This window comes from Rhea pennata, chromosome 22, assembly GCF_028389875.1.
Source record: "Rhea pennata isolate bPtePen1 chromosome 22, bPtePen1.pri, whole genome shotgun sequence".
Taxonomy (NCBI): domain Eukaryota; kingdom Metazoa; phylum Chordata; class Aves; order Rheiformes; family Rheidae; genus Rhea; species Rhea pennata.
Window position 1 is genome coordinate 4980507 of NC_084684.1, and position 27762 is coordinate 5008268.

The following is a 27762-nucleotide window of genomic DNA, read 5'->3' on the forward strand; positions in this document are numbered from 1 at the left end:
AAGTGCACTTGCTACTCTTGAATAATTCTTCTTTGGGCATGTTCCTCCGTCTTTCTTTTTTTCTCAAATAAAGGTACTTCGTTCTGCTTTATTTCCACTTGCCTTCAGGATAAATCGTCTGCCTTGGTCTTTGGATGATCTGAGAAAATTCCTCCTGAGGAACTATCTCAGAATAATTCATACGTAGACAGGACTTCTGTTTTGTCCTCATGTCTGTGATGTGAGCTGTTTTTGCTGTGAGAACAGATAGGGAGAAAGTGTAGTAACATGGAGAGACCGGGGGTTTTGGGGTGAAGTGCAGCGCTCTTCCTTGGGGACACTGGCAGGTTTGTGGATGTAGCAGGTGGTACTCGGCACTTTTGGTGCTGAGGTTTTGGGGGCTGTAAGTAGAAACCAATCTAGCCTTTTAACGAACATGGATAGGATTGTTTTGCCAAGCATCAGACATCCCAATGAATATCAACACACTGCGGGAAGCACAGTTATTCTTTTAAAGTATTCACGTTTTCTTAAAGTGTTCACAGCACAACATCAACATCCCATTAATATATGAGATCACTCTGTACTGACACTGTCACACAAATTCAAGCTTTTTTAATGTGAGGTGATGTGGTTTACATCAAATATCTATAAATCCTAATGTACCCCCTGCATATATACCAGTCTCCTGGTATATTCATGCACATGAGACTACTCTGCTAAGTGCATATTTTACTGCCTGGTACTGTGTGCCAAGTGATATTTAATAAATCTGAACCTGAATAACAGCAGGTACCTCAATATTCTGTTCACCTGTGCAGGTTCATCCCTATCCTGTAATCTGGCTGTACAACTGGCAAAGATCTTAGCAAAAGCCAGAGCCATAGGAATTAATTCTTTGGTGGACAGCTTCTCGCAAATGAGTGGGTTTTATTTTCAGCTTGGGCTAGTGCATTTTCAAGTCAATGGCAAGACAACAATTGATTGTTGCAGGTTCTGGACCAGGCTTCTGGCTACCTTTGTGCTTAATTTAAAAGTAATGTGTATCTATTGGTGAATGTCCCTAAACAGATTAAAGGAGTACAATTGATTCAAGACTGACTATAGATGAACATAAAAGGTAAAATTGATTGGTTTGGTCTATTTTAATTTTCTAGGAAGGGAGAAACATGAAAAAAATTGCCCCTAACCAAGTGGCAAAAATAGTTCAAAGTAAATACAACTTTAAAAAATGAATTCCTATGTTGGATTGCAGTTGTTCATAAGGGCAGTGGAGCCACTGTGGCACTGTTTCCAGTGTTGTCTCTGTTTGGCTCCTGCTCAGAACAAAAGTAATATGGGTCCTCTCTGACTGGAGCTTACTGCAGATGCAGATTCTCCTTTCCATTCATGTTCTTTCATTTGTTTGTAAGAGAAGAAGCTGTGTCTGTGTTTTAGATAGCTACAGAGCTAAATACATACATCTATATGTGTGTGTATATCTGTATCTGTGAAGCTGGCAGTACTAGAGTGCTTTCTTTTTAGCATAATGACTTTATCCTTTCTGGAGTCAGCACAATGTGCTCAGCAGTTTAAGTGAAATGATATGGTTTGCAGAAGCGCAATGAATAAGGATTCTGAGGGTCAGGGGAAACCTGTTGTACTGAGACCATCACTGTGTTCCTGGTATGTTGGGCTGTTCCTGTAGGTTTAGTGCTTCCCTTTTTGTTGCACTCTCACTCTTGTTAGGGCTGATGAGTCCCTGGGCAGTCACTGAGACCTGGTAACTGCTTGAAGGTACCATAATGGCCATGAAATGATTTTTATTAGCTGATCAACATCGTTCTCTTTAGCCTGTGAAGTCACAGCAGAAAGCAAATTGCAATTATTCTGCAGCGGAAATTGGTACACTCTTGCTCCCCTCCCCCCATAATTGTAATGACAAATTGCAACTTCAGAAAAATATATGAAGCTTTGGGATGATGAAAGCTATGCTGACATCAACTCCTGTCTTTTCAGCATGAGGGAAATTCGGTGCAAATGCAGCCCCCTCCTTGCTTTTCCCTTCTCCCCAGCACTGCTCTTTTCTCTTTAAGCCCTCTTTCTCCCCACAGTCTCCTTCTGACACTGTGCAAGCCAGAGTTACAAGGTGGCTTTAGAGAGAGGGTGAGTTCTGTGCACATTCTGTCTATGCAGTGGAGCAGGAAAGGGGGCAGGGATGGAAATGCACCTAGCATGCGAAAGTACTTAGGGGTGAGAAACACAATTCGTATCACATGTTCTCCTGGCTGTAGGCAGTGAGAAACCTTTGTGCAAAGGACCATGTGAATTGATCTGTACTAGTGTGGAAGGGAGCACCTGTGAGGGAAAGCAGTCACTGTCTGTAACATAGATGTAGTTGACTTCTCATGCCGTGGAAATTCCTCTTGTGCTTGTGGGTCTCCAAGCATCCCTAGCAATATTCCCAGTAAGGTTATTCTCTTATATCTGATTTGAGATGTTGGGACTCAGTACAAACCTTGTTGCTTTCCCAAGCTCTGTGCTTGAGATACTCAGAGTCGTAGAAGCATTCACCTTGTTGCTGTCATACCAGGATGCATTTTCTTCTTCACATCTCTCAAGGACAATGTGCATGAAACCTCTTGAACAACATGTTCTGCTCAGAGAGTATCTTTTTCCTTGTATACGTGAATTTTCTCATTTTTAGGCCAATTTGGCCCATTGCTCTTCTCTCCCTGGGTGTCTGCTGTTCACAGGCAGCTGTGTTCTTAGCTTGGAAATGCACCAGAATGGGAAAACTAATGTGCCTCCTTGGGGTGATGCCTTCCAGATGGATTTAGCTAATTATCACAACGATTAGGGCTCCCCTTAATGACCACAACTGGAAATTTATCGATAGAGGTAAACAAGAAGTTTTCATTTTGTCCTTGTGGAAAGTTCTTAATTTGTTTAATTAAAAAAAAACATGGGTTCTTCTATCACTTAGTATTGCTCAGTTCTCCCCCGCAGAGAGTCTGACTGGCTTTCAAAGAGCATTTTCAGGTTGCCAGGTTTATTTGGGAGATTGGAGCTGCTGTTTCAGAGAAATTGTTATTAGCTAAATGTTACTCTGCATCTATCTGAGCTGTCTCACACACTTTTCTTCTTTTTCTTCCAGTCTTTGCTAAAAATGTTTCTTTTCTTTGAGTTGTCCTATTGAAGAAAATATGCGTACGTATCTGTATAAAGCTGCATAAACTAAAGGGTGCATAAAGCTGTCTGCTTCACTTTCCCTCACTGTAGTTCCCTTTCCAGTTTCATGTTTTTGTTCGCTAAAACTTTAAATCCTGTGGGGCAGTGAAATAGCAGTCTCTTTCTCTGGGTTTCTAATGTATGTCTTCCACTGCAAATACTTGTATTATGACTTTCTGTCTTCACCAATCACAGATTAAGTTAAACAGCCCACATGCTAGAAACATGTTCTATCACATTAAAAATGAAAAAAAATGCAAGGCTCTCTAGTTCAGACAACACTACAGTTTTGTCTTGTGGATCACGTATGGAAGGTGCAGGGACAGAGTAATCTGCAATACATTTTCATTACTTCCAGAAGATTGGAGGTTGGGACCAGGGCCATGTTGTGCTAGGTTCTGTACACAAACACACACATGGTGAAAAAGTAGCTTTTGCTGCTGAGAGGTTTTCTCCTGTTTATTTATGTCTTGTCAGAAGCGGATTGTTGAAGGAAGTACACTGCCAGGACCACCTAGGGAAAGTTTGCACAAGGTGAAACATGCCAGATTCATCTGAACGTGCGAATGGACCGTAAAAAGTAGCCTCAGTAATTCAAGTTTAAATTGATCTGGACTGTTTGCTGGTACTGGAGATATACCTGCTACTGGCTCACATAGGCAGTTTCCCCATTGCAGTCAAGAGTGTTCTAGATTATCTGGGTCAGGTCTTCACAGGGATACTGCAAAGATTGAATTTCACCTAGTCTGCTATGTTTATGTAGAGCACTTGGTAATATATATCCTAGAGAAAGAAGTTGGTGTCTGTTGGTGGGGATGAGACCCAAACCAGGAGTAAGAAGGTGGGCAGAAGCTGCAAATGAGTGACTTGAGTGTTAGAACTGCAAGAACTAGATGCAGATATGGCTCTGCTGAAAAGACTTTTGCAAAGGGAACATAGATTTTGTTCAACCAACATACCTGTTTGAAATCTGCAGTGACTAACAGCATTGTCTTCTCGGGGCAGGCATTTGAGAGAAACGTCTTGGATTTGGGTTGCCTAACCAAATTCTTTTCTTTTCTTTCTATGTGCCCTTTTCCCTTTCAACTAATTCACCCCTGTGCCAGAACCGAGGTCGTCTCGCGGAGAAGAGGACCATCCCCCTGCCTCCCACGAGGATCCCGAAGAAAGAGCTGACCTCCATTTTCTCACATAGTGATGACAGCGAAGAGAGTGACAAGGGCAATGGTCAACATCCTGAAGTGAAGCAGGAGGAGGATCTCCATATCAGTATCATGAAAAGAAGGTACTTTCCTGCCAGGAAGCGCTTTTGGGAGATCAAAGACAGAATGCTGGGCAGCAGGTGACCAGCCCCTGTGGGCCAGTACTGCTCGGACTGCCGAATAGAGTTACGTCCAGGGTCAGAAATTAAGTGCGAGTATCCCACTGTAATTCAAGAAGAGTGCCTGGGTCCTCTCTTGTGCTTACTCCCTCGTTCGTAGGGTGAGCAGTGCTCTATGGAGCCCTGTGCCGTGGGCCTTGCGTTTGCAGTAGAGGTTATCTAGATTTGCACACTGCAAATCTAATTTCACCCTCTATCCAGTGCTCTGTATCTTCGTGCCTGGTGAGGCCAATGAATGACATGACCAAGTGGTTATTTTGGGGCCTTTTACACAGCCAGTTGAAAACATACTGAAGAGTATGAGTCGAAGGTCCTGCCTTTTGCTCTTATTTGTCCCCAAATTCTGATGTAATAGAAACTGGATAATTTAATGATGGTGAACAAAGTTTTGAAAGGAGGTTGCGGTAATGGTGGTTGTTATATATTCTTGATTGTAAGTGTTCAATACCATAGCTATGTCTCCAAAACAAATGAAACCAGACTTGCCCCCCTAAGAGTGCCTCTGTAGTGTAAAAGTAGTTATAATGGAGTTGCAGTAGGCAAAAATTCACTCAAATGTTGGGGATTACCTCAGTACTTACACGTATTTTAAGCACATCTCTCTCAGTACCATATTCATTCTTCCTGGAACTCCTGCAGGGTTATAGGAGTAGGGGAAGGGATTGCATTGAGTTATATTCTGGTAACTGTCACTTGGACTCCCATTGTAAGGTCTCAGTGCCTGCAATATTTGCCTGCAAAATTTGGTGTTTTCTCATTGCTCTGAAGATATATGATGTTTATAAGATCTATAGCTACAGGAGAATAAATACCTCAAGGTGCCGTGTCTTAGCCTCTCATGCATATCATGGCAACTCACCTTGATTGTCATCTTTCTCCAATGCATAAAATCACTCAGATTCTAAGACAAGCCCTATAAAAACAGGGGAGTGGAAACTGAAGGCATGTAATTGCTTTTCTTATGTTTTATGTGTTTCTTGCTAGTATGTAGATAAGCTATTAGTAGATAAGCTATTTCCCTCTTGCCTTCAAGCAGATGCTAGTATGTTTAGCAACATACTAGCTTGCAAGTAGGGAGACAAAAATAGTAGTCAGCTCTTCAGGTAGAACTTGCCTGTAAAGTCTGCGCATACCGCTGCAGCTCTCCGATGGCTGTGTTCATGGCTTTTCACTTGGGAGTGAAGAGGTGTTTGGGGAATGTCTGCACTGTCCGTGCGCACAGCAGCCACAGAGGGGAGGGAACTCTCCTAACCAGTCCTGGAAAGCTGCCCACCTTCTCCAGCCCTCTTTAATTATGCTTTTAATTCTGCAAAATTATAGTGCTAGATTTTCTCATTAGGAGTGAGAACAACATATAAATATTTAATTGATATGCTGGGCCCCCAAAATATGAAGTACTCTTATCTTAAATCTTTAATTATTGTAATTACTTTGCCTTTTTATTAGGAAATGGAGGAAAAAAAACCCTTAATAGTTACTAGCCCATGGTCCCCAGCTTATCATTTCTATGCTCTTCACTACTTTTCAATCAGTTTGTCTGAAGGTCTCTTACTTAAGCATAGTCTTGATTCCTTAGAGGTGTGCATGATTCTTACCAGGTAGCTTAGAGTCTCACTGCTCTTGCAGAGTTGTTTTCCATTTCATTTTCCTGGGAGCTCTGTTGCAGTGTATGGAGAAGAGCTAGAGCAGCTGAGGCAAACAGATCAGGCACGATGCTGGCGAGTGCAGTAACAGAAGGAAAAAAAAGAGAGCACGTAACTTCAGTGCTTGCTGTCCTGGCCAGAAACATTTACTGCTCAAATCCCTCAGTATTTCCAAGCATTTTAAATATATTGTCCCCCCAGATCATCACCTTCCTGTCCCAAAGAGGGGCACGACCAGGCCATTACCACCTGTCTAAGAGCAACGAGCAGAAAGCGACTTAACACTGCTCTCGTGCAGCCTTGCCGGAGGGGACAGACTCTGCTCTGCTCTCGCTGTCATTGGTGGCCTGGGGTGGAAGGTGCCATGAGGCTGGCTCCAGAGACAGCAGCAGCGTAAAGGCTAGACGGCTCACAGACATGACAGCTGGGGCCTGGCAGAGGCAATGCCCCATCTGCTTTCTGCTTCTAATTCACCTGTTGTAGCCTCCCTGAGTGGTGATGGATTGGGCTGAGGTTTTATTGCCTCCCACTGAGAGGAAGAAATAGGTTAAACTGTGATAGCAAGAAAACAAGGTCAGGATCTGGGCGAACCTGTGTTTTTCTCCTGCACCCCTGAACAGCCATTATGCACACCTGCGCGCATTTACCATTGCAAACAGGTGCACTAGTTTTTTTGAAAATGTTTGTCTCTTCTTTTTTCTCTCATTCCCAATTTTCTTTATATCAACTGTTGCCTGTCACTGGCATAAGGGCATGCTTACTGCTGCTTTGAGATCTGGGCATTACAAAAGAAAAAGCTCTAAGGGATTAGGACAGAAGCTGGAAGCTTAGTTTCTTGGCTAGTCTCTCAAACTAGCTTTTGCCACTGATTCCCTCTGCGATCCTAGGCAACTGCCCATGGTGATGGCCTTCAGAGGAGGTCTGAGGCAGAGACCAGAGCAGAGAGTCTGTAACTACTTCTGAAGTTAGTTCATTTCATTGAATGCCATCTTATTTCACGACCAAGTCCTGCTAAAACTATGCTGTCTTGCGCCTGTGTAATTAAGTCAAGGAAACCAAGCCTTGTGCTAGAATGAGCTTGGCTCATCTGCTTTGAGGTCCGGGTTGCTCAGGCTTAAAGGTGAGTGTTTCTCATCTTATAGTGAGACCCCTTGAGTCCTCTTTAGCCTGCTTTGCAGAGTGTGCTAAATAGCCTTTGTGTTATGCCCCCTGTCTGGAAAACAGGAGCTTAAAATCTTGTCTCATATAACCAGTGGCATCTGCTGAGCTTGATACTGTTGCTTGATACCCAGCCTGTAAGCGCTCGGGGGGAAGCTCTGAAGATTACTGGAACAGTGCTGCCGAGAAAAAGCCTTTTTCTTCTGATCAGATTTCTGGTTCCTAAAAAGCTTACTCTTTTAGAGCCTTGCCTACATGCAATAGTTGCATTGCCTTAATTGCTATGGTTAGGTTAAAGTTTTACTGGTTCCTGGTAAGGATGCTTGTCTGGCTATAATTTTTCCTGTGTAGAGAAAAGAATAATATCAGTATAGGGCATTTTTGTATGCTAATGTCAGTATAGAGCACCTCTGTACTGATACAATTTGTAGGACTTTTACCTGTGTAATTACTTTAGTGAAAATGATACTGGCATAGTTGAATTGGTACCAAAACTATGTAGAACAGGCCAAAAATGATTAAGTTGTGACTGGGGCAGAAAGTCTAGTTGAAGGTCTGTAGCCAGCAGTGTACCTGAGGAGTCAACACTTGGCCCAGTCCTGTTCAACTTACTCATCAGTGACCTGGATGAAGGGACAGAGTGCAACCTCAGCAAATTTGCTGATGATACAAAACTTGGAGGAGAGGCTGATACCTGAGAGGGTTGTGCTGCCCTTCAGAGGCACCTCCACAGGCTGGAGAGATGGACAGAGAGGAACCTCCTGAAGTTCACGAAAGGGAAGTGCAGAGTCCTGCACCTAGGGAGAAAAAAACCCCATGCACCAGTACAGGCTGGAGGCTGACCTGCTGGAAAGTAGCTCTGTAGAGAAGGACCTGGAAGTCCTGATGGACAGGAGGCTGACCATCCACCAGCAATGTGCCCTTGTGACAAAGGTGGCTAGTGGTATCCTGGGCTGTGTTAGGAAGAGCATTGCCAGCAGGCTGAGGGAGGCGGTCCTGCCCCTCTATTCAGCCCTAGTGAGGCTGTAACTGGAGTACTGTGTCTGGTTCTGGGCTCCTTGGTATGAGAGAGACATGGAGCTGCTGGACTGAGTCTTACAGAAAGCTCCTAAAATGATTAAGGAACTGGAGCATCTCTCATATGAGGAAAGGCTGAAAGAACTGGGACTCTTCAGCCTGGAGGAGAGAAGACTGAGAGGAGATCTTATCAATGTGTTTAAATATCTGAAGTGAGAGTGTAAAATGGATGGGACCAGACTTTTCAGTGGTGTCCAGTGATAGGACTAGAGACAACAGGCGCAAACTGAAACACAGGAAGCTCTGTCTGAACATAAGGAAAAACTTTTTACTGTGAAGGGTGACTGACCCCTGGAACAGGTTGCCTAGAGAGGTTGTGGAGTCTCTATCCTTAGAGATATTTAAAAGCCATCTTGACAGAGTCCTGGGAAACCTACTTTAGGTGATTCTTCTTGAGCAGGGAGGTTAGACTAGATGATTTCCTGAGGTTCCTTCCAACCTCAACCATTCTGTGATTCTGTGAAATGAGAAACTTTGGCTTCATGAAGCTCTTTTAATTTCTGGCAGACTATTGACTAAGCTGCCTTTCCTCAGTAAACTAAGCAAAAATGTATACCACTTTGCTTCCTGATTACCCCTCCCTGGGTTACGGTAGACACAAAGTAAAGCAATGCAGAAGGAGTTTGAGACTGCAGATTCCATTGCACTGCAGTAGTTTGGGGAGTATAACTTTGTTGGACTCACTGGAAAATTCCAACCAATGATACTGAGAAACTCATTACCTTGGCAAAAGCCTATGAGCTTTTTCACATTGGTGTTGAAACTGCCTTTAAGGAGTTCCATTATGTTATCCCAAAAATCTCCAAGCAGAGGAAACTTAATGTAGCCAGAGAATAAGGTTCAACTTTAACAGTAAGATCCTCATACTGTGTTGGATTTTAGCCCAGCATTGTCATGTGGGTGCATGAATTTAACTCCTACTTTAAAGCCTGGCCTTTTTCATTAGTTTGGGAGCAGAGGGAAAGAAGAGGAGAAACATAATGGTAGCATCTGAGATTTGACATGATAGGTTGGGAACTGCTCACTGAAACATGGCTTTGGCTAACTCCCCAGGAAAATGTGATGGAACGGCTAATAATTAGAGGCAATAATACTTAAGCACCTGTTAAAAATGGTGAAACTTTCTGACTTGACCAACCATAAAGGCTCTGAAGAAACCCTTATGGAATATCATGTAAACATATTCATTGGACTGAGTAATGGGCAGGATAGGTGCAAATGGACCTGTGTAGTGAAAATGCCTTTGAAATTCTTTTATTAAAAAAAGAGGACTAGGAGCAAAAGTAGGAGCAGATTGTACAATGAGAGCACACAAGAAGCTGATTTTTTTTGCCAAATACTGTTCTGAAATCAAAGCCATTTTGGGGAGAAATATGAGGATAAGAAAAGTCACCCTATAACAGAGTGTCTTTGCACTGATGAGCAGATTTCTGGACAACCTCATATTGCTCTTAAGTCCTTCCTCCTTTTTTTTATATCCTCCTGCCCTCAGGAATCTCCTTGGCCTGGGGCAGCGATGTGACCCAAGAGCCTAGCACCTGCCATGGGATTAGTGTTTCTAACCCCTCTAACCGGAGGGGAACAGTGGAAATGAAGGTGCCTATTCAAGGATTGGTAGAGTGCTGTCTTCTGCCTCTGTTCATGCAGCCATGTGCAACTAGAGCATAAATAGAGTCCAGACAGGGGCAGGTTGCTCTCCTCCATCCCCCAGCATCCCTCACCCCACAGGCTGGCTTCACAGCATTCTTACTGTACATTTTCTAACAGAAATTACGAAGCTCCGCTAAGGCTTAATGGTTAGAGGTTGTCACCCTTTCCATTGCCTGCGTCTCTAAGAGGAAAGCTATTTCTAACATCCCGTAAGGCTGCTGCTCTTTGACTCTCTAATTGATTGAAGATCAAACCCAAGTCCCTACTGCCCTCCCATTATGTCACATGCACCTGCTCGTTATTCAAAGTAATAAGGACCCAGTGCCTTCTCGGATGATGTGCCATGTATATAACCCTGGCTCTGCATTCCTGCTCTTGCTCGGCCTCCTCTGAAAAGCCCTGAACACTCTAGCCCCGTGCTGCCCTGGCTGAGAGCTGTGTAGGATGGCATCCTCCCTGTTGGTGGAGCTCAGCCTCGCGACATAATAAACCACACAACACTGCTGCAAAAGCCAGAGCATGCCGGGGGACTGGGCGAAGCTGATGAGGCTCTTCCAGACAGTGTACAACTAAAGAGACTAGACACATGGCAGAGCAGGAAACGCTCTGGGCTTCAGCTGTGAATCAGGCTCTCAGATTAGATTCAATAGCCCTTCTTCTAATTGCTGTGATTCAAGAGAAGGGGGGAAGCAGGGCCTCCCTTATGGCTGGAGAGATATTTTGCTGCTTCATGACATTCTTCTTGCACAGTTTCCACTGGTTATTTTCTGTTAATTGGAAGGCAAAAGCTAGCCCCTTCCTCCTCCCCAACCCTTTATTTTCTCTTCTCCTCCTTCTTCTTTCCTCCCTCGTTCCTTCCTCTTTTTCTCTGAACCATGCACCACTTAATAACAATCACCCTATTCAATAAATATATTAAAAGTCCATCTGGGAAGTGAAGACTGGACTTGGTCCAGAGTGCCAGGAAGCATGTCGTTGATCTAATGAGGACATATATTTGAGAGGGGGGGAGAGAGAGAGAGAGGAAATGGTTGCTTACTTCTCACGGATGCTGCAGGATAAGATACAATACACAGTAAGAAATCCCTTCTTGCCCAAGAAAGAGGTATGAGATTGGAGACAAAGATGAGCTGTGAAAATTAAAGCAAAAGAAATCCTGACTTGGAAGTGGTCCTGGATGCTTCTGTGTAGCTCTTTGCATCTGACATTTATGACTTTGATTCCAGGGCGAAGAAGGCTCAAGTCCAAGTCTCAGCCTTGCTGTAATCATTAGGCCATTCTTTCTGCCACCATGTATGAGGTTCCCTGAAGGAACTGACCACTCTTCATTCCCTGAACAAGCTTCTTACGTTAGCTGCCTGAAAACAGTGTGCCTGAAAACAGACTGCGGGAGTTGAGATGGTGGTATATGGGAAGAGCAGAGGAGGAAGGAGCTAGCTCCGACCTTCAGTGAAGCAGCCTGCATGATGGTGCCTGCACATACATCCTCCCAAACTCACCTGCAGCACTGCCCTTTGCTTTGCGTAGGCCTCACCGTGCGCCGTTCCCATGCAGGAGGGTGAGACGAAGGGCCTGACCCAGGACACGCTGAACTCCCGCCGACTGTGGTGCGGTTGGGCTGTGCCCGTGCGGTAGAAGTCCTTAGCTCCCCTTTTCCCCAGCGCTGTCCCATCTGTGCAGCCTTTGCCAGAGGACGTGGCAAAACCTTGTTGATATTTTCCCTTCTCTTTGGCCTTGCCTGTGCTAAAAAATTGAAAGATGCAGCTAAAGCCCCCTCCAAATGACGTGTTGATCTTAAAAGCAAATGAGAAGGGAAAAGGACAGTTGTGGATAAGAGTTGGCTTTGATGGTCTCTGCTTCTGGCAGTAATGACCTGTTCCTGTAGCTGGATGCCGTCCAGTGTTCTCCACACTTACATGCCATGTGTATTGGTTACTGCAGCATGCACCTGGGACACCGGGAGTGAGCCAAAGGGAGCAGCAGAAAGTGAGCTGGCTGCAGTGCAAAAGCTCAGCTGCAGAATGAGGTTGTTGCTGCCCCTGGAGTGACAGGACGTTAGGGGATGCCTGACTCACTCTGTTGGCCTCTTCCATGGTTGCCGCTCTGGTGTTGAAAACTGCAGGGGCCGCTAGGGTAAAAAGAAATGAAGAGGAAGGAAAAAAATAACTTAAAAATTAAAAAGTATCCCAGCTGCTCTCCATTATTTTGCCAACTCTGTCGCTTTCTTTTCTGAGCTGGATTCTCATTCCAGTGCAGGCTCCAGATATGCCTCAAATAGCCTCAGCCCTTCCTGTTAAATCTTTCTTGATTCGCATGCATACCTTAGTAGTTTCATTCTTTGTGCAAACCAAGCCCTGACATTCCAGTCCTCCTCGCTGAGGCGCCTGCTCCAGCAGTTCCCTGCTTCCACCTCCCTCAGCCTGCCTCTCCTGCCTACAAAGCAGTGCAGGGAACCAGCCTCCTTCTGTTGCTGTGGGGCCCATCTGGTCATTTTTATTAAACACTTTCTAACCGATCACACTGTGTTTGAGATCATGGGTGGGTGAGGAGGTGGGAGAGACAGTAGCGGCAGCAGTGCTTTTGCTTGCCTGGCTGCATTTTTTGTTTTTCTCCTTCCTTTTGTTATTAATTTGTAAGGAACTGGCTCCTGATCACCACTCTCTATACAACCCAAGGATGGGCTTATGTGCCTGATGATAGCTTGCAAATTATTAGTAATTTGATTTCAATTGAACGAATAACCCGTTAGAGCGAAATGTACGTTAGCCTCGGAAATCTAATTGGCAATAACAGCATAGAAATGTGGAATGAGTGCCGGTTCTGCTCCCTCTCCCTCCCACCCCCCCAAAAAAGATAATTAGGATTTAATTTCATTCTCACCTATTCATTTGTCTAAATATAGGTGTTTAATTATCCATCCCGGCGAATAGCTGTCTGCCTCTGTGTGGATCAGAGCTATTCCTTTAGTATGGGTCTTCCCTCTCCACTACTTACGACTCTCTGATGCAGTGTCTTACACTTTGAAGTTCGGCTGCGCTAAGCCTCGTTATGAGACATGCCTTTGCCTGGCTCTCAGGATTGCTATCTGCTGTCTACCAATGTCATCAGCAGCAAACTCTGTTATATCTTACGGGAGTCTGAGAGTTTAACTTAGGGACTGAACCGAAGCGGAGAGCTGGGAGCCCAGGCAAACTCCTGCTCTGATGCTGGCTCCCTTTGCTGTCCTGAGCAGGCCATTTCACTTCCTCCGCGCCTTGTGCCTCCTTTGACCGCGCTGTGGCTGAGAGGTGCCTGCCTACCTGCTTCCCTGGCGTTTGGGGAGGATCTGGACCCTTCCGTTACAGGACAGGCTCTGCGGTCCCAAGGTCTGAGTAGGAGAGCTACGGGGCCACGACGCTTCCCAGTGAGGATGGGGCTGTTAGGTGAGGTACAATAGCCACACAGGTAAAAGGAATATCACCGCACTGCTTTGAGAGTCCGCCGTGAAGCTGTTCCCGCCGGGTGGTGGTGTAGTGGATGGATGCCCACTGCCTGTTCTGAACTCCAGAGCTGAGCTCCTGTGCAGAGCAGAGGCACGTAGCTGGCTGAGCTGCGGTAAAACTCCTACTAGTACTGAGGCAGAATGGGACACTGTTACTGCGGGTCTCCATGCACCAGTTACCCAGGCCCTGTGAGGGCCCAGTGGAGCATGCATAGTGGTGTAATGGGAGCACATACACGGCCTGGACGGGACTGGGTCCCACTGCTAGGCTCTGAGCACTGCTTGGAGAAGATGTGTGCTGCCTTCAGAGACCACGGGGTCGGCTACCCTAACCACAACTTTTCTGAACTGTGATTTTTCCTTCAGGAAAGGGATCATGCAGATTTAACTAGACAAACATGGCATTTAATCTACATACAGCTCGGGGCCAAGCCTTCATTTCTTTTGAGGAGGAAAAACTGGATTTGAGATAAGAGGAATTGATAAATACAGTTCTGAGCCTCACTTTATTGGTAGAACTTAATATTTAATAAAAATCAAGCAATCCTCCAAAAGAACTACTCAGGGAGCAACTGGAATCCTTTTCTGAACCAGTCTTGTAGAAACTGAACAAAAGATACACTATCACAGTAGTAAAGCTTGCAGCAGCAGCGTGTTATGGATGTGAAATTATTTACATGTTGAGTGTTATTTTTAGGTGATTTCTGAACTAGGTTGAAGCAGGGGCACCCATTCAGGAAAGCACTTAAGCAGACACTCAAACCTCCATTAAGTCCCACTGACTCACTGCTCAGGCTTAAGTGTTTTCTGGCCCAATTCAAAGCAGATTCAAATCAGGAGAAAGGCTCTTACTGACTTTGCAAGTTTTGGATTAGGCCTTTTCTGCAGTCGGATGGTCTTCAGCTTCAAACTCTTGTGTTTCCTAGCTGAGGGCAGAGGCAATGGTGCTGTAGTGCTGCACAAAATACGCAAAAGTGCATTTGGGCTCTGCTGGCTGCGATATTTGCAGGCAACTCTGTTGAATGCTTTTGGGAACCTCTGTCTGCAGGAGGTGACACACACAGTTAGAAACTGGCATGTTCACAGGCAGAAGCTGAGGGATGTGGGAGTGGAGCTGTGCATGCAGACAGGCTTGCTTGCCAGTTTGGTCTCGGATGGCTGGGGTTCCTGTCAATCACCTTGACATGGAGGAACAGTGATCGCTGCAGACCTTCTCCGGGTGGCAGGGGAAATTAGTGCTCCCTGGTATCATGTGGAGCCACCAGACCACAGAAGGTCAAGCACTCGCCTTAGTCATCTGGGTTGGTGTAGGTGCTGTCTTCTTGAAGACAGTAGCAAGGGAAGAAAAATAAACAAACCCAGCCCCCCTGGCTGTACCATCTTAATTTAGGATGTTGTTCATCTAGAATCCGCTGTTGCTGCTTGTCAGCAGGCAGAGTGACAGAATATGTGAAATTAATTTCCAAGGTGGGAAATTGCTAATAATTTATTTACAGCTGGAGTGGGCATGGAGGAGGGAGTGCAGTACAGACATATATGGGTTTTATTCATAAAATATCCCTGTGCCCCACAGCTGTTAGGGAGGCTGCGTGCAGCAAAAAGCGGCTCCCTCGCCACACTACGGCTCGCTCGCAGCGCTCTGGTTGACAGCACAGTGGCCGGCTGTGGACTCTCAGGGCTGCAGCGTGGCTTCTTGCAGCACCCCACAGCTCAGGAAAGACGCAGTATTCGTAGCTGAGGGCTGGAGGGAGTCTGAGAGGGGTGTGTGGGGTTCTCAGGACAGAGCTGCTCTTTAAGTGGCAAGAGATGCGGTGTTCAGCATGTGCCATTGACCTCTCTGTTTGTTTATTAACAGGATACACACCCACTGGGATTTAAACATCTCCTTCCGAGAGACCTCTTGCAGGTACCATTTTGGGGCATCCTCTTTGTATGGTAGGCTAAGAGTTTATGATACATGTTACTGGCGTATGGATGCTGTTAGATGTAAATGAATTGTCAGTGCTGTGATTCTTTTCTTCCTTCTTTCCTTTTCTTTCTCCATGTTCTTTCTTTTCTTCTTTTATTTGAAGAAAGTTGTCTTTGGGGTAAAAAATCTCTTTAATGGTGGAAGAGAGAATCAATTAGACTTGTAAAGAAATCCCATTATTGTTTTTGATACATGTTTACTCTGGTCCCTTTTTGCAAGAATGCAAAGTTGAGGGGCCTGGATGTATTTCCTAACTGACATCTCATTTGCAAAAGTGATTATTGGTTTATAAGACAAGGCCAGATTGACTTGTGCTTCTGAGCTGCTCAGAAACTGCAATGCTCTGCTTAGCAAAGCCGAAGCAGTGGTACCTTAAAAAGTGGGCCTGTGTCTGCAAACAGCAAGAGCCACTGCATGACCAATGCTTATATAACAAAATGGTATCACTCAGACACAGGGTTGTGCAAGAACTTGTGCATGTAGTCATCCTACTGCAGTACTGAAGTACCACAGCTAATAGGACCCTGCATTTTGTAATGCGGAGTGTGAATGGGGTGAACTTCTACAGCTGCAAGTGTAGAGCAGGAGCATTTGCAAGTTAGCTTAGGAAAAAATATAATTTTACAGGACATAAAAAAATGATATAGGAGCCTGAACTGTGAGACTTGAGGGACTGACAAACCAATCTGGTATACTGGTTTTGAAGTGTGCTTTCCTGCAGTAACACGTACGTGAAGAAGGTGGAAACTCACAAAATGGAGATAGCAGTTATGAACAGGGATATTCCTTTGTGACCTCTGAAGTGGTCAGCTGATAACTTCAACATGGTGTTTAATAGTTCATTTTCTCCATGTGTGTTGCTAGTAGTCATAACTTTTCCAATCCTTTAAAAATATAGTTGCACTTACTTGCTTCTGTACTAGGAAAAGACAACTGGAATTTTAAAATTTGCTTTTTATACTCAGTTGCCATCCTCGAGAGAAATATATAAGCCTGGCAAGTGCTGCCTATTTTCTAAAACGAGAAATTAATATGTGCAGCCAATAACTAACAGACTTGCCGTGAAGCTTCTTGGGGAACACAGAACAGAAGGAGGTAGAATAGGCCTAGATTAGGCCAGAATCTAGTTCTATATATATTTTGTGTATATGCATATATTGTAGAAATCAGAATCTGGTCCACAGGATCTGCTTGCAAATAATAGTTCCCTAATAACTATTCTGATGTGCTAAAACTGGTTCTGATGCTTTGTGCAAACTTCCCGTTCAGTCACTGATTAAAAACAGTAGGAAACTATTATTATTATTATAACTATTACTGTGGAAGTACTGCTTCATGCTAGGCACTTCTCAAACATTTAAGAAAGATGATTCATACTCTACAGAGATCAGATTGTCTGGACAAAGGTGCACAAATAATTTTATCTGATGAGTTTTGTGGCAAGACTTACATGTATTAGACTCGATGAAGCAGATGCAGTATTTACTAAGTGAACATTGTTTAAGAGCTTAATAAAGGCATACATCTCGGTATTGCAGCTGATGCTTTGTCTGCAAGCCCCAGCACGTTTCTCAGATGTAAGCATCAGTGACAGGAAACGAGAATATGAGTTCCAACTCCATCGTGTGCCCTTCAAGCGCTTCTGACAAGTGCTACCTCTGTTCTGCATGCTCTCAACAAGAGTTGAGAGTGGGCAGCAAAGGAGGGAAAGACAAAGAAAATTGTTGTTGGTTTAACCCCTTGCACCTCCCCATGCCCAAAGCGAGGACGGTTTAGATTGTTCTGTTGGCAACTTTCCTGTGTGAAGGCTGTAAATAAAACTGCACCTGGAGAGACATGTTCATCTATATTTAATTGCCTCCTGGAGTATGAATCGAGTTTGGCACCACCATGAGGCTCAATGGAGGCAGTGGAGAGTGAAGGGTAGGAAATCCGCACTGGATTCGTACTCCATCAGTGAACTAGTGAGGGCAGTGGCATTCACTGGTGTTTAACTAAGCACAGATTTTGCCCCTGAAAAGCAAACAGTATAATCCCTAAAATTTATAATGTTAAGCACACAAAACCCCACTCCAACCAGTAAGCATTTAGGAGGCAAACTAGAACACACATTCCACCCCCCCCCAAAAAAAAAAAAAAAAAAAAAAAAAAAAAAAAAAGTTGAAGTTCTTTTTACAGCATCCTTTAGAAAAAAATCCCTAGTTTTTACTGTAAGCTTTTGGGACTCCAAAATACACACACACACCAAAAAAAAAAAAAAAAAAAAAAAAAAAAAAGGATTCCTTCTAGGCAGACCTTTTGATAAAGTTCAGTCTAGTGCAAAGTTTTATGGTCCAGTTATAAACTCCTAGAAGGCAGAGGTTTGTAACAGAAGTGCTGCCACAAGCCTTAATTAACAACTATGTGAGCAACAATTCCGCTGTTTAACACAATGGCAACTAAAGGTGCAAACACCTTTGGAAATTAGAACTCCCATCTTGAAAAAATTATTTCTGAACTTTTAAATGCATGGAATAACATAATGATCTGATTTTTATGTCAGCAAATATGTGTCGCTGGTTTCCTCAGGTTAACTGTTTATTCCCTTCAGTTTAGCTCTCTCTTGGCAGAAATATTGGCAGTTCCCTCCTGGGAACACAGACTTTACCATTTCAAGATTAAATGGCTAGTTCGACTATCAAAAGTGTGCCCATCCTGCCATTTCATCAGAAAACAACCCATGCCATTCTATGCTGCAAAGAAAATCATTTGTGTGTTTTACGTATCAGTGCAGAAAAAGGTTGTATGTATTTAAGTGACCTAAATTGCCATCACAATTCTATAAAATATCTGGCATATGTAAAATACATTGGGGGATAGGATAAAGGTTTAACTGACCTCTGTTCTCAGTCACCTGCATAATTCAGTTAATTCAGCACATGGGAGTTTTACAGGTCATCCCCAAACCATGCCAGGAAATTGTTATGATGCATCATACCTGCATGAAAACACATAAACACTGCACTGCTTTAAATCAAGCAGGTATGGGAACCGCCATCTGAATTTACTTGCCTTTTTGTCATTGTCTTTGATCTTCCTTTCCAAGTTGCCAGAGGATAGCTGGATTCGGTGGAGTCTAGTCACCATAGAATTGCTGCCTGCATTGCCCCAGATTAAAAGACATGTAATTGGGTACAAGTTGTTCTGCATGCAAAGAACCAAAAGTCAAGGTTGAGGAACTGTCCTGAAAGAGGAGATTAAGATCTCTTCTCATATCTGCAGGTGCTTTGCTCCCTTCCCTTTCAGGCTTTTTTGAAGTCAACACAGTGACCAGGTTTCAGTTTTTGTGAAGTTTGCAGATATGCCTCCTTTAAAATTGCCTTTATGAGATAGATTTCCTTTGTATGGACATATTGTTACCTTGAACAATTTGCTGGAATTTGTTGTTCATAAATGATGCTCTTCCCCTTTTATTTCAAGAAAAGCCCGTCAAGTTTTGAAGTAGTAAACATGGTTAAAGCCTGGTCTCCACCAGAAGATGACTGTTGTCTGCTCCCATTGATTTTAGTGTGAGCCACAGATGCTCAGCACCATAGGCAGGAGTACCTTTCTGAGGCTGAAGCACATTATGAAAATAGGTTACAGAATAAAGAGGAGGTTCAGGTGGGAAAATGGTTTTCATCCTATTTTTTGCCATTCAATGTCTTGAGGGAGCTGCAGGTGGAGTGAGTGGGAAGTAGGTAAGGGACTGTGTAGTGATGCAGCTCAAGGCGGAATGAATATTCTGCCCATCTGAGATTCTCAAGACACTTTCAGTGCAGTTAGGCCTCCCCTCTTTGCAAGGAAGACAAGAGTTGCTGTTAAGGTGGCCCTCATTAAAAATGGCCTGAATGATGGGAAAGAAGATGCTGAGTAAATTGGCTAAAGCTGCATAAAAAGATAAGGAAGGCAGCTAAGAATGGAATTAGGCATCTTGATGTTCAACCACATGCTTTAGCTTTCAAGTGCATAGTGAGCAAATTCCAGCATTTCTGTCTTCAAAGTCCTGTGCTGGCAAAGGCATAGCAGAGTGACAAAGCAAAGAGGTGGGAGAAGGCAGGATCGTCTCTTCACTGAAGTATGAGTAAAAAAACACTCGAGGGGACAGTCCAAGCTTACTTGACCCAGTGGATAATTTTTTCCATATATATGTCACATGAAGGCTGAATAAAATGATAGAAGGAAAACAAAGACAGCCTTTGCCCAGAGCAAATAAATGGCATTTGAAAACTGTGGTTTAAACAAGGATTACAGTGGTGTTTAACTAGCCTTTCTGGATGGGCCTGAACTGTGTTAGAATGAATTTTAGACAGACAGACATTGAGCGAGGATCTTGTGTATCCATGAGCATGTGTATCTGTATGTTTAAGTCTGACTATAACATACTTAATGGCCCTTTCCACATCTATTTAACCCTGATATAAACCCTTAGAGCCAAGATTTAGTTTAAACAGCAGCACTTAAACTGGGTTGTTAAATGTACATCCTTGGTCTATATGATACAGCTGCATCCTTTTCAGAAAACTGTCCTTAAGAAAGAATGAAAGAGATCAGTCAAGAAAAAAGAGGACATTAAATAAATCAGGCCAAGTAGAAGAAATAGATGAAAAAAACGTGGTGAATGGGGCAGAAGAAGAACAACAAAGGGAAATGCACTGATTTAGCCTGTTCCTTTGGAAAATACAATGGGAGAAAAAAAGAAAGCAGGAGAGAAGAAATGAAAAGCAGATGGTTTTGAACATGTCAAGGCTGATCCTGACTCAGCAGGAAGTATTGCTGTGTGATGCAGGTAGTTATCAGATGCCAGAGCATATTGCTGCAGTGCCCTTTAAGGACTGATACAGGACAGCCTTTGGGCTGTTTATTTATTTATTTATTTTTGCTAGTAAGCTACTACCTTTTAATCTAAGCGACCTGAAGTACAGCTGGGAGGCTGCAAGAGGCTTTCAGCAGCTGGAAGCTAGATATAACCCCTTAAAGCCTTGTAGTTTTAGCATCTGTTGCTAAATGAGCTGCTATTTGTCAGACATGCACCTTTAAGTTTCAGTATAAAAATCAGACGGTTGCAGAGGGACAAGAGTGCCTTCAAATAGGAGAGCTGAGGTGTAGGTATGGGAACCTGCATCCACCCCCCAATGCCAGTACTGACTTCTGCCTCGACTCCCAGCAGACAGCAGGACTGATGCAGTAGTCCCACTGGAAAAGGCTGATTGTAAACTGAACTAAGCTGAATAAGCCAGATTTTGCCCAAGTGTTTTAAGTTAGTCCAGAGAAGACTGGTGAGATATCAGCTGTACGTAGACCTGTGGAGGTGTTTCCACAGTTTATGGGGGCTGTGGAGGACAGCTGTGAAGCTGACTCTTAACTGTGTGCTATAGAGAGCTAAGAAAATTCCTGGTGAAGTGTATTAATACTGAGTGTATTAACTTTGCCTTCTGGTTGGCATGGGAAGGACATTTATGTAACACAAAGCTGAATTTGGCCCTTTTAGATTATTTCTGCTGTGGCTTTGGGACTTAAACTGCCTACGGAAATGATTTAATCCTCATTTTGGCGGAATGTACAAAGAGTCCTCACCTTTGCAACTGTTAAAATTAAAACTCTGAACCAGGACATGCTTCCTGAAGGCAAAGCCAATAAAAACAAGGAACCTCCTGGCTAATGCCACTGTTGTTGGCAGTCAAGGCATGGCTATGTGGAGACAGTATGTTGGAAGGAAAAGACTTTCCATTTGGGTGAACACAGTTTGTTCATCAAACAGCGACATACCTGTTTGATTTTAGACAATAGTTGCCCAGCAAGTAAATAGAACTGTTCTTTTGTTTAACTGGAAGAAGAGAAATAGTATAAATCCACACCAAATTGACACAGTTGATAGACATTAACAAGAACATTCTGTGTCAGAAAGAAGAGCGTTTTGGAAGGTTCAGCCATGGAGCTAAGCCTCCTGTTGTGTAAGAAAATCCATGTGAAGATTTAATAATGTATATTTTGAGATGAAATGGGAGGAGCTGCTAAATGTTTATTATGAGCCTGATGCTCCCTCAGCTTAGACGGCAACTGGGCAGACCTCTGTTACTGTGCTATAGAGTATATGGTTTCCTTTTGTTTGTGGGTGTAACAGCCTAAGAAGACCTGTACTGGGAGGAAGCACAGTCAGTCTTGGAGGCTGTCTTGCTGGAAGCTACTGGTCAGTCACTGACTGGCTGTAGAAGTTGCTTGCGGCAGTGTTCCCTGAATTCCATGGAGGCCGTTAGCACGATGCTCCTCAAGGCCCACGTGAGTGGGCGAGTTAGGTCTGGGATTTTCAAGGGTCATGTAGTGCGGACTTACCTGAAAGGTTTTGGCTTCTGTCTTTCCCATAGATCAAGTGTTTGTGCAGATCCTGGGATGAACATACTTTTAGGGAAGAATGGAAAAGCAGCGAGGAGAGAATTAGCATCCATTTGTTTGCTAAAGAGTATTAAAGTGTATTATTTCATCAGATTTTAGCAGTACTTTTTGCTCTCTTATTCATTCCCAGAATGATTCATTTAGCTATTGGGATGGGTTAGAAAAAGAGGACCATTTATGTGCTCGCAGCAATTCAGAGGAATGATAAAGGTGAATAGTTCTCTGATAAACTGATCTTAGCCTTCATTTTAAAGCCTGAAGAATATAATAAGGTAAGTGAGAAAATCTTTTAGATGCCTACAAGGCAAGAGGGTATGTTTATGCGAGAGTAATGCTCTTCATAGTTGTCACCTCTTTACAATAATGTGTAGTATACCATGGGTGCAGTATATAATGAACCTTTTGATAGGCAACAGAAAGAATTCTGAATAAACTGAGCATGTGAAGGCATCTTGAGACATTGGTATATTCTTGAGATATACATAGGCTTGGTTAAAAGTTTTGGAGAGCATTCTTGTTATATTTCAGTCCATACAGAGATGGAAAAGCAAATGATACTCTTCTGCTTTTAGATTGCATGCGGGATCAAAACTTCAAGCACATGTCTCTGGAATAGCAGATTTCTGACCTCCATCTTCCCATCCTCCTGTGAAATTAGAAGGATTCAAATTTAAGTCTGTCTTGTCCTTAATACATTGGATATGTGATCCCTGCAGACCATCAGTTCTCACTGTTCATTGTCTAAACTTGTACCTTATCACCCATTTAAAATTACTTACCTGAAAATTATTTTAATATTTTATCAGTTCAAACCAGGCTGCTTAATGAATTGAGAAAATGAGTAGAATTTGGGATATTTAAAGAGATCTTATATCCATCAGGCACACCAGCTGCATGTCAGCGACACATTCTTTTTACTGGCTGAGCAAAACATTTCTGTTTGTCTGTTACTCAGTAACGTTGGAACATAGCATCCAGACAAGTCCAAAAATTCAGGGAATACTCTACATATCAGAGGGACAAGCCCATTGATTTTGCTGCAAATCAGACTTGCTAAAAAAAAAAACTGTCAGGAAAAAATGAGGACCTCCAGGCTGCCTGGTGCTGCAGGCAGAGGAATCTTTTGGCCCTTCTCTGCACTTGCACGCATGCAGCAGAAGCAGCTGCTTAGCTCAGAGGGTGAGGCTGGGTGTAACTTGGATTCTGACAAGGAACAGAATTTTCAGAAGTATTTTTTCAGGGTTGAGTTTGGGGATCCATCATAGGAGGCCTTGGGAACTTGAGGAGATTTGGAATAAGCTGGGATGATTGGGTTGGTGTTAGTTACAAACTGGGGAGCTGAAAGAAGGATGTATAAACTTAAATGGGAACACCCTGCCAGAAGGGATGGAAAGGAAAACAAAGAGACACAGCGGTCGGGGGCGAGGGGCGGATTGGTGTGAGCTGCAGGAATCCCTGAAGCAGAGGATGGAGGAGGTTGGCGCACAAGGTCTGCATAGTGAGGAGGCAGAGGAACAGCAGGGTGGAGACAGTCCTAGAAATGCGTGAAATGCATTTAACTGGCAATGGCTAGAAAGTGTGTGACCCTCCACCGTAAAACCACATTTCTGCAAGAACTTAAGATCACTTCTGCCCTGCCAACAACCTTTAAGGCAGGCTTCTGAGCTGGTTGATTTGTTCTATAATGAGCTGCACACAGTGCTGTTGGAGAGAAGGTTATAGATACTGGTTGCTAAATAGTGGTGACAGTGGCGTTGTGGTAGAACTCAAAGGTCCCGATGACAGGTAGACACCCTCCTGCTGTTCTGTTTGCTGTAGTTGCCTTCCTTATTCCCTATTCCTTATTCTGTCTTACTGATTTTTTTTTTTTTTAGTGAGCAAGCTGAGCTGCAGACTGTGGTCAGGGTCTGATCAATAGCATAGACTTGATGAATGTTCAGAGGAAAGACGTATGGCTGCTTGTAGTGGTGGCGTCAGGTAAGCTGATGAAGATGGACAATTAAGGAAAGTCCTTCTGAACTCTGTGAATCTCTGTCGGGTTGCTGTGCAATAAGTGTGTGTGTGTGTAGGAGGTAGAAGTCAAAGATGTTTTTAAGGGACTAGTCATGCATATATTTAGGTGTATACCTGCACTAAGAAAAATATGTTAGTCAGGCGAAGAGAGTCTGCTGGTCTTGCACAGTACTTATGCCATGCCTTTGTAATTCCTGTATTTTGAACAAGTCTGGACGAGGTATCTCATCTGGAAGGCAAGTGTATCCTGCTAGTTGTGGAGGCGTAATATAGGGACTGTGTTTAAGGTTTACCCTGTTTTGTTTGGGATTATGAAGTGGATCCATGCCCTCTTTATTCCTAATACGCCTTGTGCCCCTCTTCTTCTCACAGAAGTCACCTTGTGTCTTTATCCTGCTGCACAGTAGGCTTTTTGGCTCCAAAGTTACAACTGTGATGGAAATGCAAGATTCAAGATGCATTAAGCTTTTCTGATAGTTTGTCAAACTCAGAGGCCCTATCTACATTACTGAAGACAAGAAGGGAAATTTGACTGAAATATCTAGGATGGGCATTCCCCTTGCTAAATGCTTTTGTGGCACCTTAACAGATGGGCACTTGTCAAAACTGTCCATCAGAATAAGTTGCCATTATGATAGACTGGTCCTGTCCTTCATCTCCATGCTTCTTCTCTTTCTTATCTCCAGTCCAGCATCAGTGTGATGCTGTTCCATCTTATTTTTATTTAAGGGCTTGCAGAGCACTTAATGGTGAAGCAGGATTACAATAAAAATATCTTTAAACTTATTTCCACCTCATTTTGGAGTTGCCAGTTCTACTAATCATTTGTATGAACTGTCATGAGCATTAATGAAGTTTTGTAAACATTTTGCTCAGGATTTTTTTTTTCAAGATAAGTCTGCAGGGAGAATTAGGGAGGAATCACCAAGGGTTGGAGTTGGGATTTTCAGACCTCTCAGCTCCCTTTAGTTTGTAATACTTTTTCACCCTTCCTTCCCTCTTCCCTTTCCTCTTTACTTCCCTTTCTGCTTGTGTCTGACGGGTGACATCTCAGCAGAAGGTGGAGACACCTGAGAGGCAGGTGTAGTCAAAGTGGAGTGTGATAAATCACTGTCTGCAAAGTCTATCAAGACTGATGTCTGAGAAGGGCCAGGAGTGACTGAGAGTCTTTTAACAGTGATGGAATGTTACATGGAAACCAAAAGACCGAGCAATAAGAACATAACCAAGGGCTCTAAGGAATAAGAGACAACTGCGCCCCAAGCTCTGCCTGCTGGAAATCGTGCCTGTTTTCTGTCTAGCGTGTGGAAGTCTCAGGGGACATGGCTTAATCCTGCGACACTGGAGGTAAATGGGAGTCTTTCCATTAGCTTCAGCTGGCCCCAGGCTGGATTCATGACTAAAGCAGGGCCAGTTTGCCCTTGATTCAACATGTGGAGGCGTTGAACAATCTGATAGTTACAGACACGAGCTGCCAGGTGGGTGCTAGGTCTAGGTGTTTGTGGCAAATGGAGAACTTGGAGTTGAGCTCAGGAAATAGAGAGAGGAAGCCAGAAAGTGCATGGTAGGCTAGCTTGCCCCCCAGCAGTTCGCCACGTTGCAGTCCACGAAACGGCAGGCCGGGGGGCTGGGGCTGCCCAGCTCGCACCGGAGAGGCCCTGCAGCGTGGGAATGGAGGTAGGGAGAAGCGCCGACAGGTCTGGCCTCCGGAGGCAGCCCCTCTGCTCCGCAGGGCGGCATGCACGCATGCTCGCCTGCCTGCAGCTTCCTTGCCCGGGGCTCATCTGCCCGTCTCTGACGGACGAGTGACACGCTGCCAGCGGGTCCTGCTGCCTCTGCTTTAACAGCCGAGCAAGCGCTGCTGCTTCCCCCGGCACCCCCACCCCATCCACTTCTTTGTTAGTCGCCTGATCACCGCCTTCAAATCCTTGACCCAAATCCTCCTGCGCCCAGCTTTAGGTCTTATCCTGCTCTGGCCGTTCTGCCCACCAGCGACCTGAGGGGAAAGGTGCTGTCTGCGCGCTGCATGGTTAAGGAGGTGCTGCTGGATGTTTTGCGCTGCGTGCAAGGAGAGGGAGGCGGGGAAGAGCCCTGGATCAGCCTGAGCCGTGAGCTTTCCCTGATCCACAGCCCTTCCCCATTCCTGCTGACTCAGTGACCCTGGTTTTACAGCCTGGCCCTGTCAGAGACACTGACCTTGCCTGTCTGCTCAAGGGCCTCTGGCACTCAAAGGCCATTCCAGGGCAAACCAAGGCACGCTGAGGAGAAAGTTATTTTGCAGAACTTCAGCTCAGCTGGCCTGGAAGACGGTTAATTCTGCACCGAGACTGGGTGCTGCGCACGTGGCAGGGAATCAGAGGGGTCGCCTTGCAAAAAGTGCTTTTTTATTTCTCTGGGTAGGAAAGTCTACATAGTAGTAAGGAAGAAGCTGAGAGAATTCATCAGCTCTTGGGAATACAGAATATTTTGCCCCTAGACCGCTGGATTAAATGTGGTCTGGGTTCTGAGTTGTAGGGACTCTGTTGGCTTCCTGGTGGGCAGAGACTCAAGTCACATTTTTTTTCACTCTGAGCTGCCACTACTAACTGCATAAATGATAGGGTGAGATTTTCTGACATGTTTTGTGCAGGAGGTCAGATGAGGTAGATATAATGGTCCCTTCTGGGGCTTAAAATCAATGAATTTGTGATTAAGTGGCCCACGGAGACTGGACATTGCAGGTTAAGAGAAAGGAAGCGCCTTGGTGGCGTTTTATGTGGGAGCTGTAGTTATGTACTTCTCTTGCAGCAGCACAAAGGCTGCCAGTCCCCAGGTAGCTATGTCTGTCTTTCTAGGTCCTTTTGAGCAGCTCCAAATTTATCTGTGAATGGTATGGAAGGAAAGGATTTTTTTTGTTTGTTTGTTTTGGTCTGGTCTGGAGTGCATATGTTGTTTTGGAAATTGGTTATTAGTTTTGTTTTGGTTTAAAAAAATACTAAGTAAACAAAGTGAGAGCCTTTGAGTGGTTATTTTACATCAGTTCTGGCATTACATAGTCATGCTGTTACATAAGGTTGTTTCTCAGTGCTATAATGATGCAACAGTATTTATAGACCAATCTGGGTTTTCCTCTTAATGGCTTCCATAAAAAGCTCATTATTCCCTTCACACAGTCACTGACTGATTTACATGCTTGTCCTGTCCCTGGGCGTACGCTCTGCTTTGGGTAGCCCTGAGCAACACACTCGCACTGTCTGCTTGTTGCTAAATGATTCTGACAACAGCCTGGCTGTGACACTGCTCCGATCCTCACACCAGAAACGTGTCTTTTGGAAGGGTGAGGAGGAGAGGGGAGAAGAGGCTGACAGAGAAGGAGAAGGGACGTTTGTTGCTGCAGGGCCTGGGAATGTTGTCGTCTTGGAGTTGCAAACTCCCTATCGTTCTTGTTGTACCGGCCTGGCCGAGCAGGGCACTCGGCTGCAACGGGTGCGTATGATACGCGGGAGGAAGCTGCTGCGGAGTAAACAGAGTCTGTGAATCTGTTAGCTGAGCAGCGGTACCGCCGAAATACATGCTTGAACCGGACCTACATCCGGTCAGGCTGAGAACGAGGGAGGAGAGGAACCGCACGTGCGTTCCGCAGGATGGCACAGGAGGGTCTGTGTGGCGGCTGCGCAGGCACACACCTGCACCGATCTCGGCTTTCCCGGGCTCGATCAACACCCTTGCGTCGTTTCCCTTGCAAGCCCTGACATTTCTCCTTTTGCATATTGGATTTTTTTTCTTTATTGTAGGGAGGGGTAGAGGGCTG

At 44.4% G+C, this 27762-nt stretch overlaps 1 protein-coding gene across 4 annotated transcripts in view; it reads left to right on the top strand.

Annotated features, from left to right (window-relative positions):
* The window catches only part of SAMD11 (sterile alpha motif domain containing 11), a 133198-nt gene that overhangs the window by 41460 nt on the left and 63976 nt on the right, over positions 1-27762 (top strand). For 3 of the 4 annotated variants that reach the window (XM_062593748.1, XM_062593750.1, XM_062593749.1), the window contains exons 3-4: positions 4296-4474; positions 15435-15485. In XM_062593748.1, the coding sequence (XP_062449732.1) occupies positions 4296-4474; positions 15435-15485 (230 nt within the window). The remainder of the gene's footprint in view (positions 1-4295; positions 4475-15434; positions 15486-27762) is intronic. The other variant, XM_062593751.1, reaches the window with a different exon arrangement.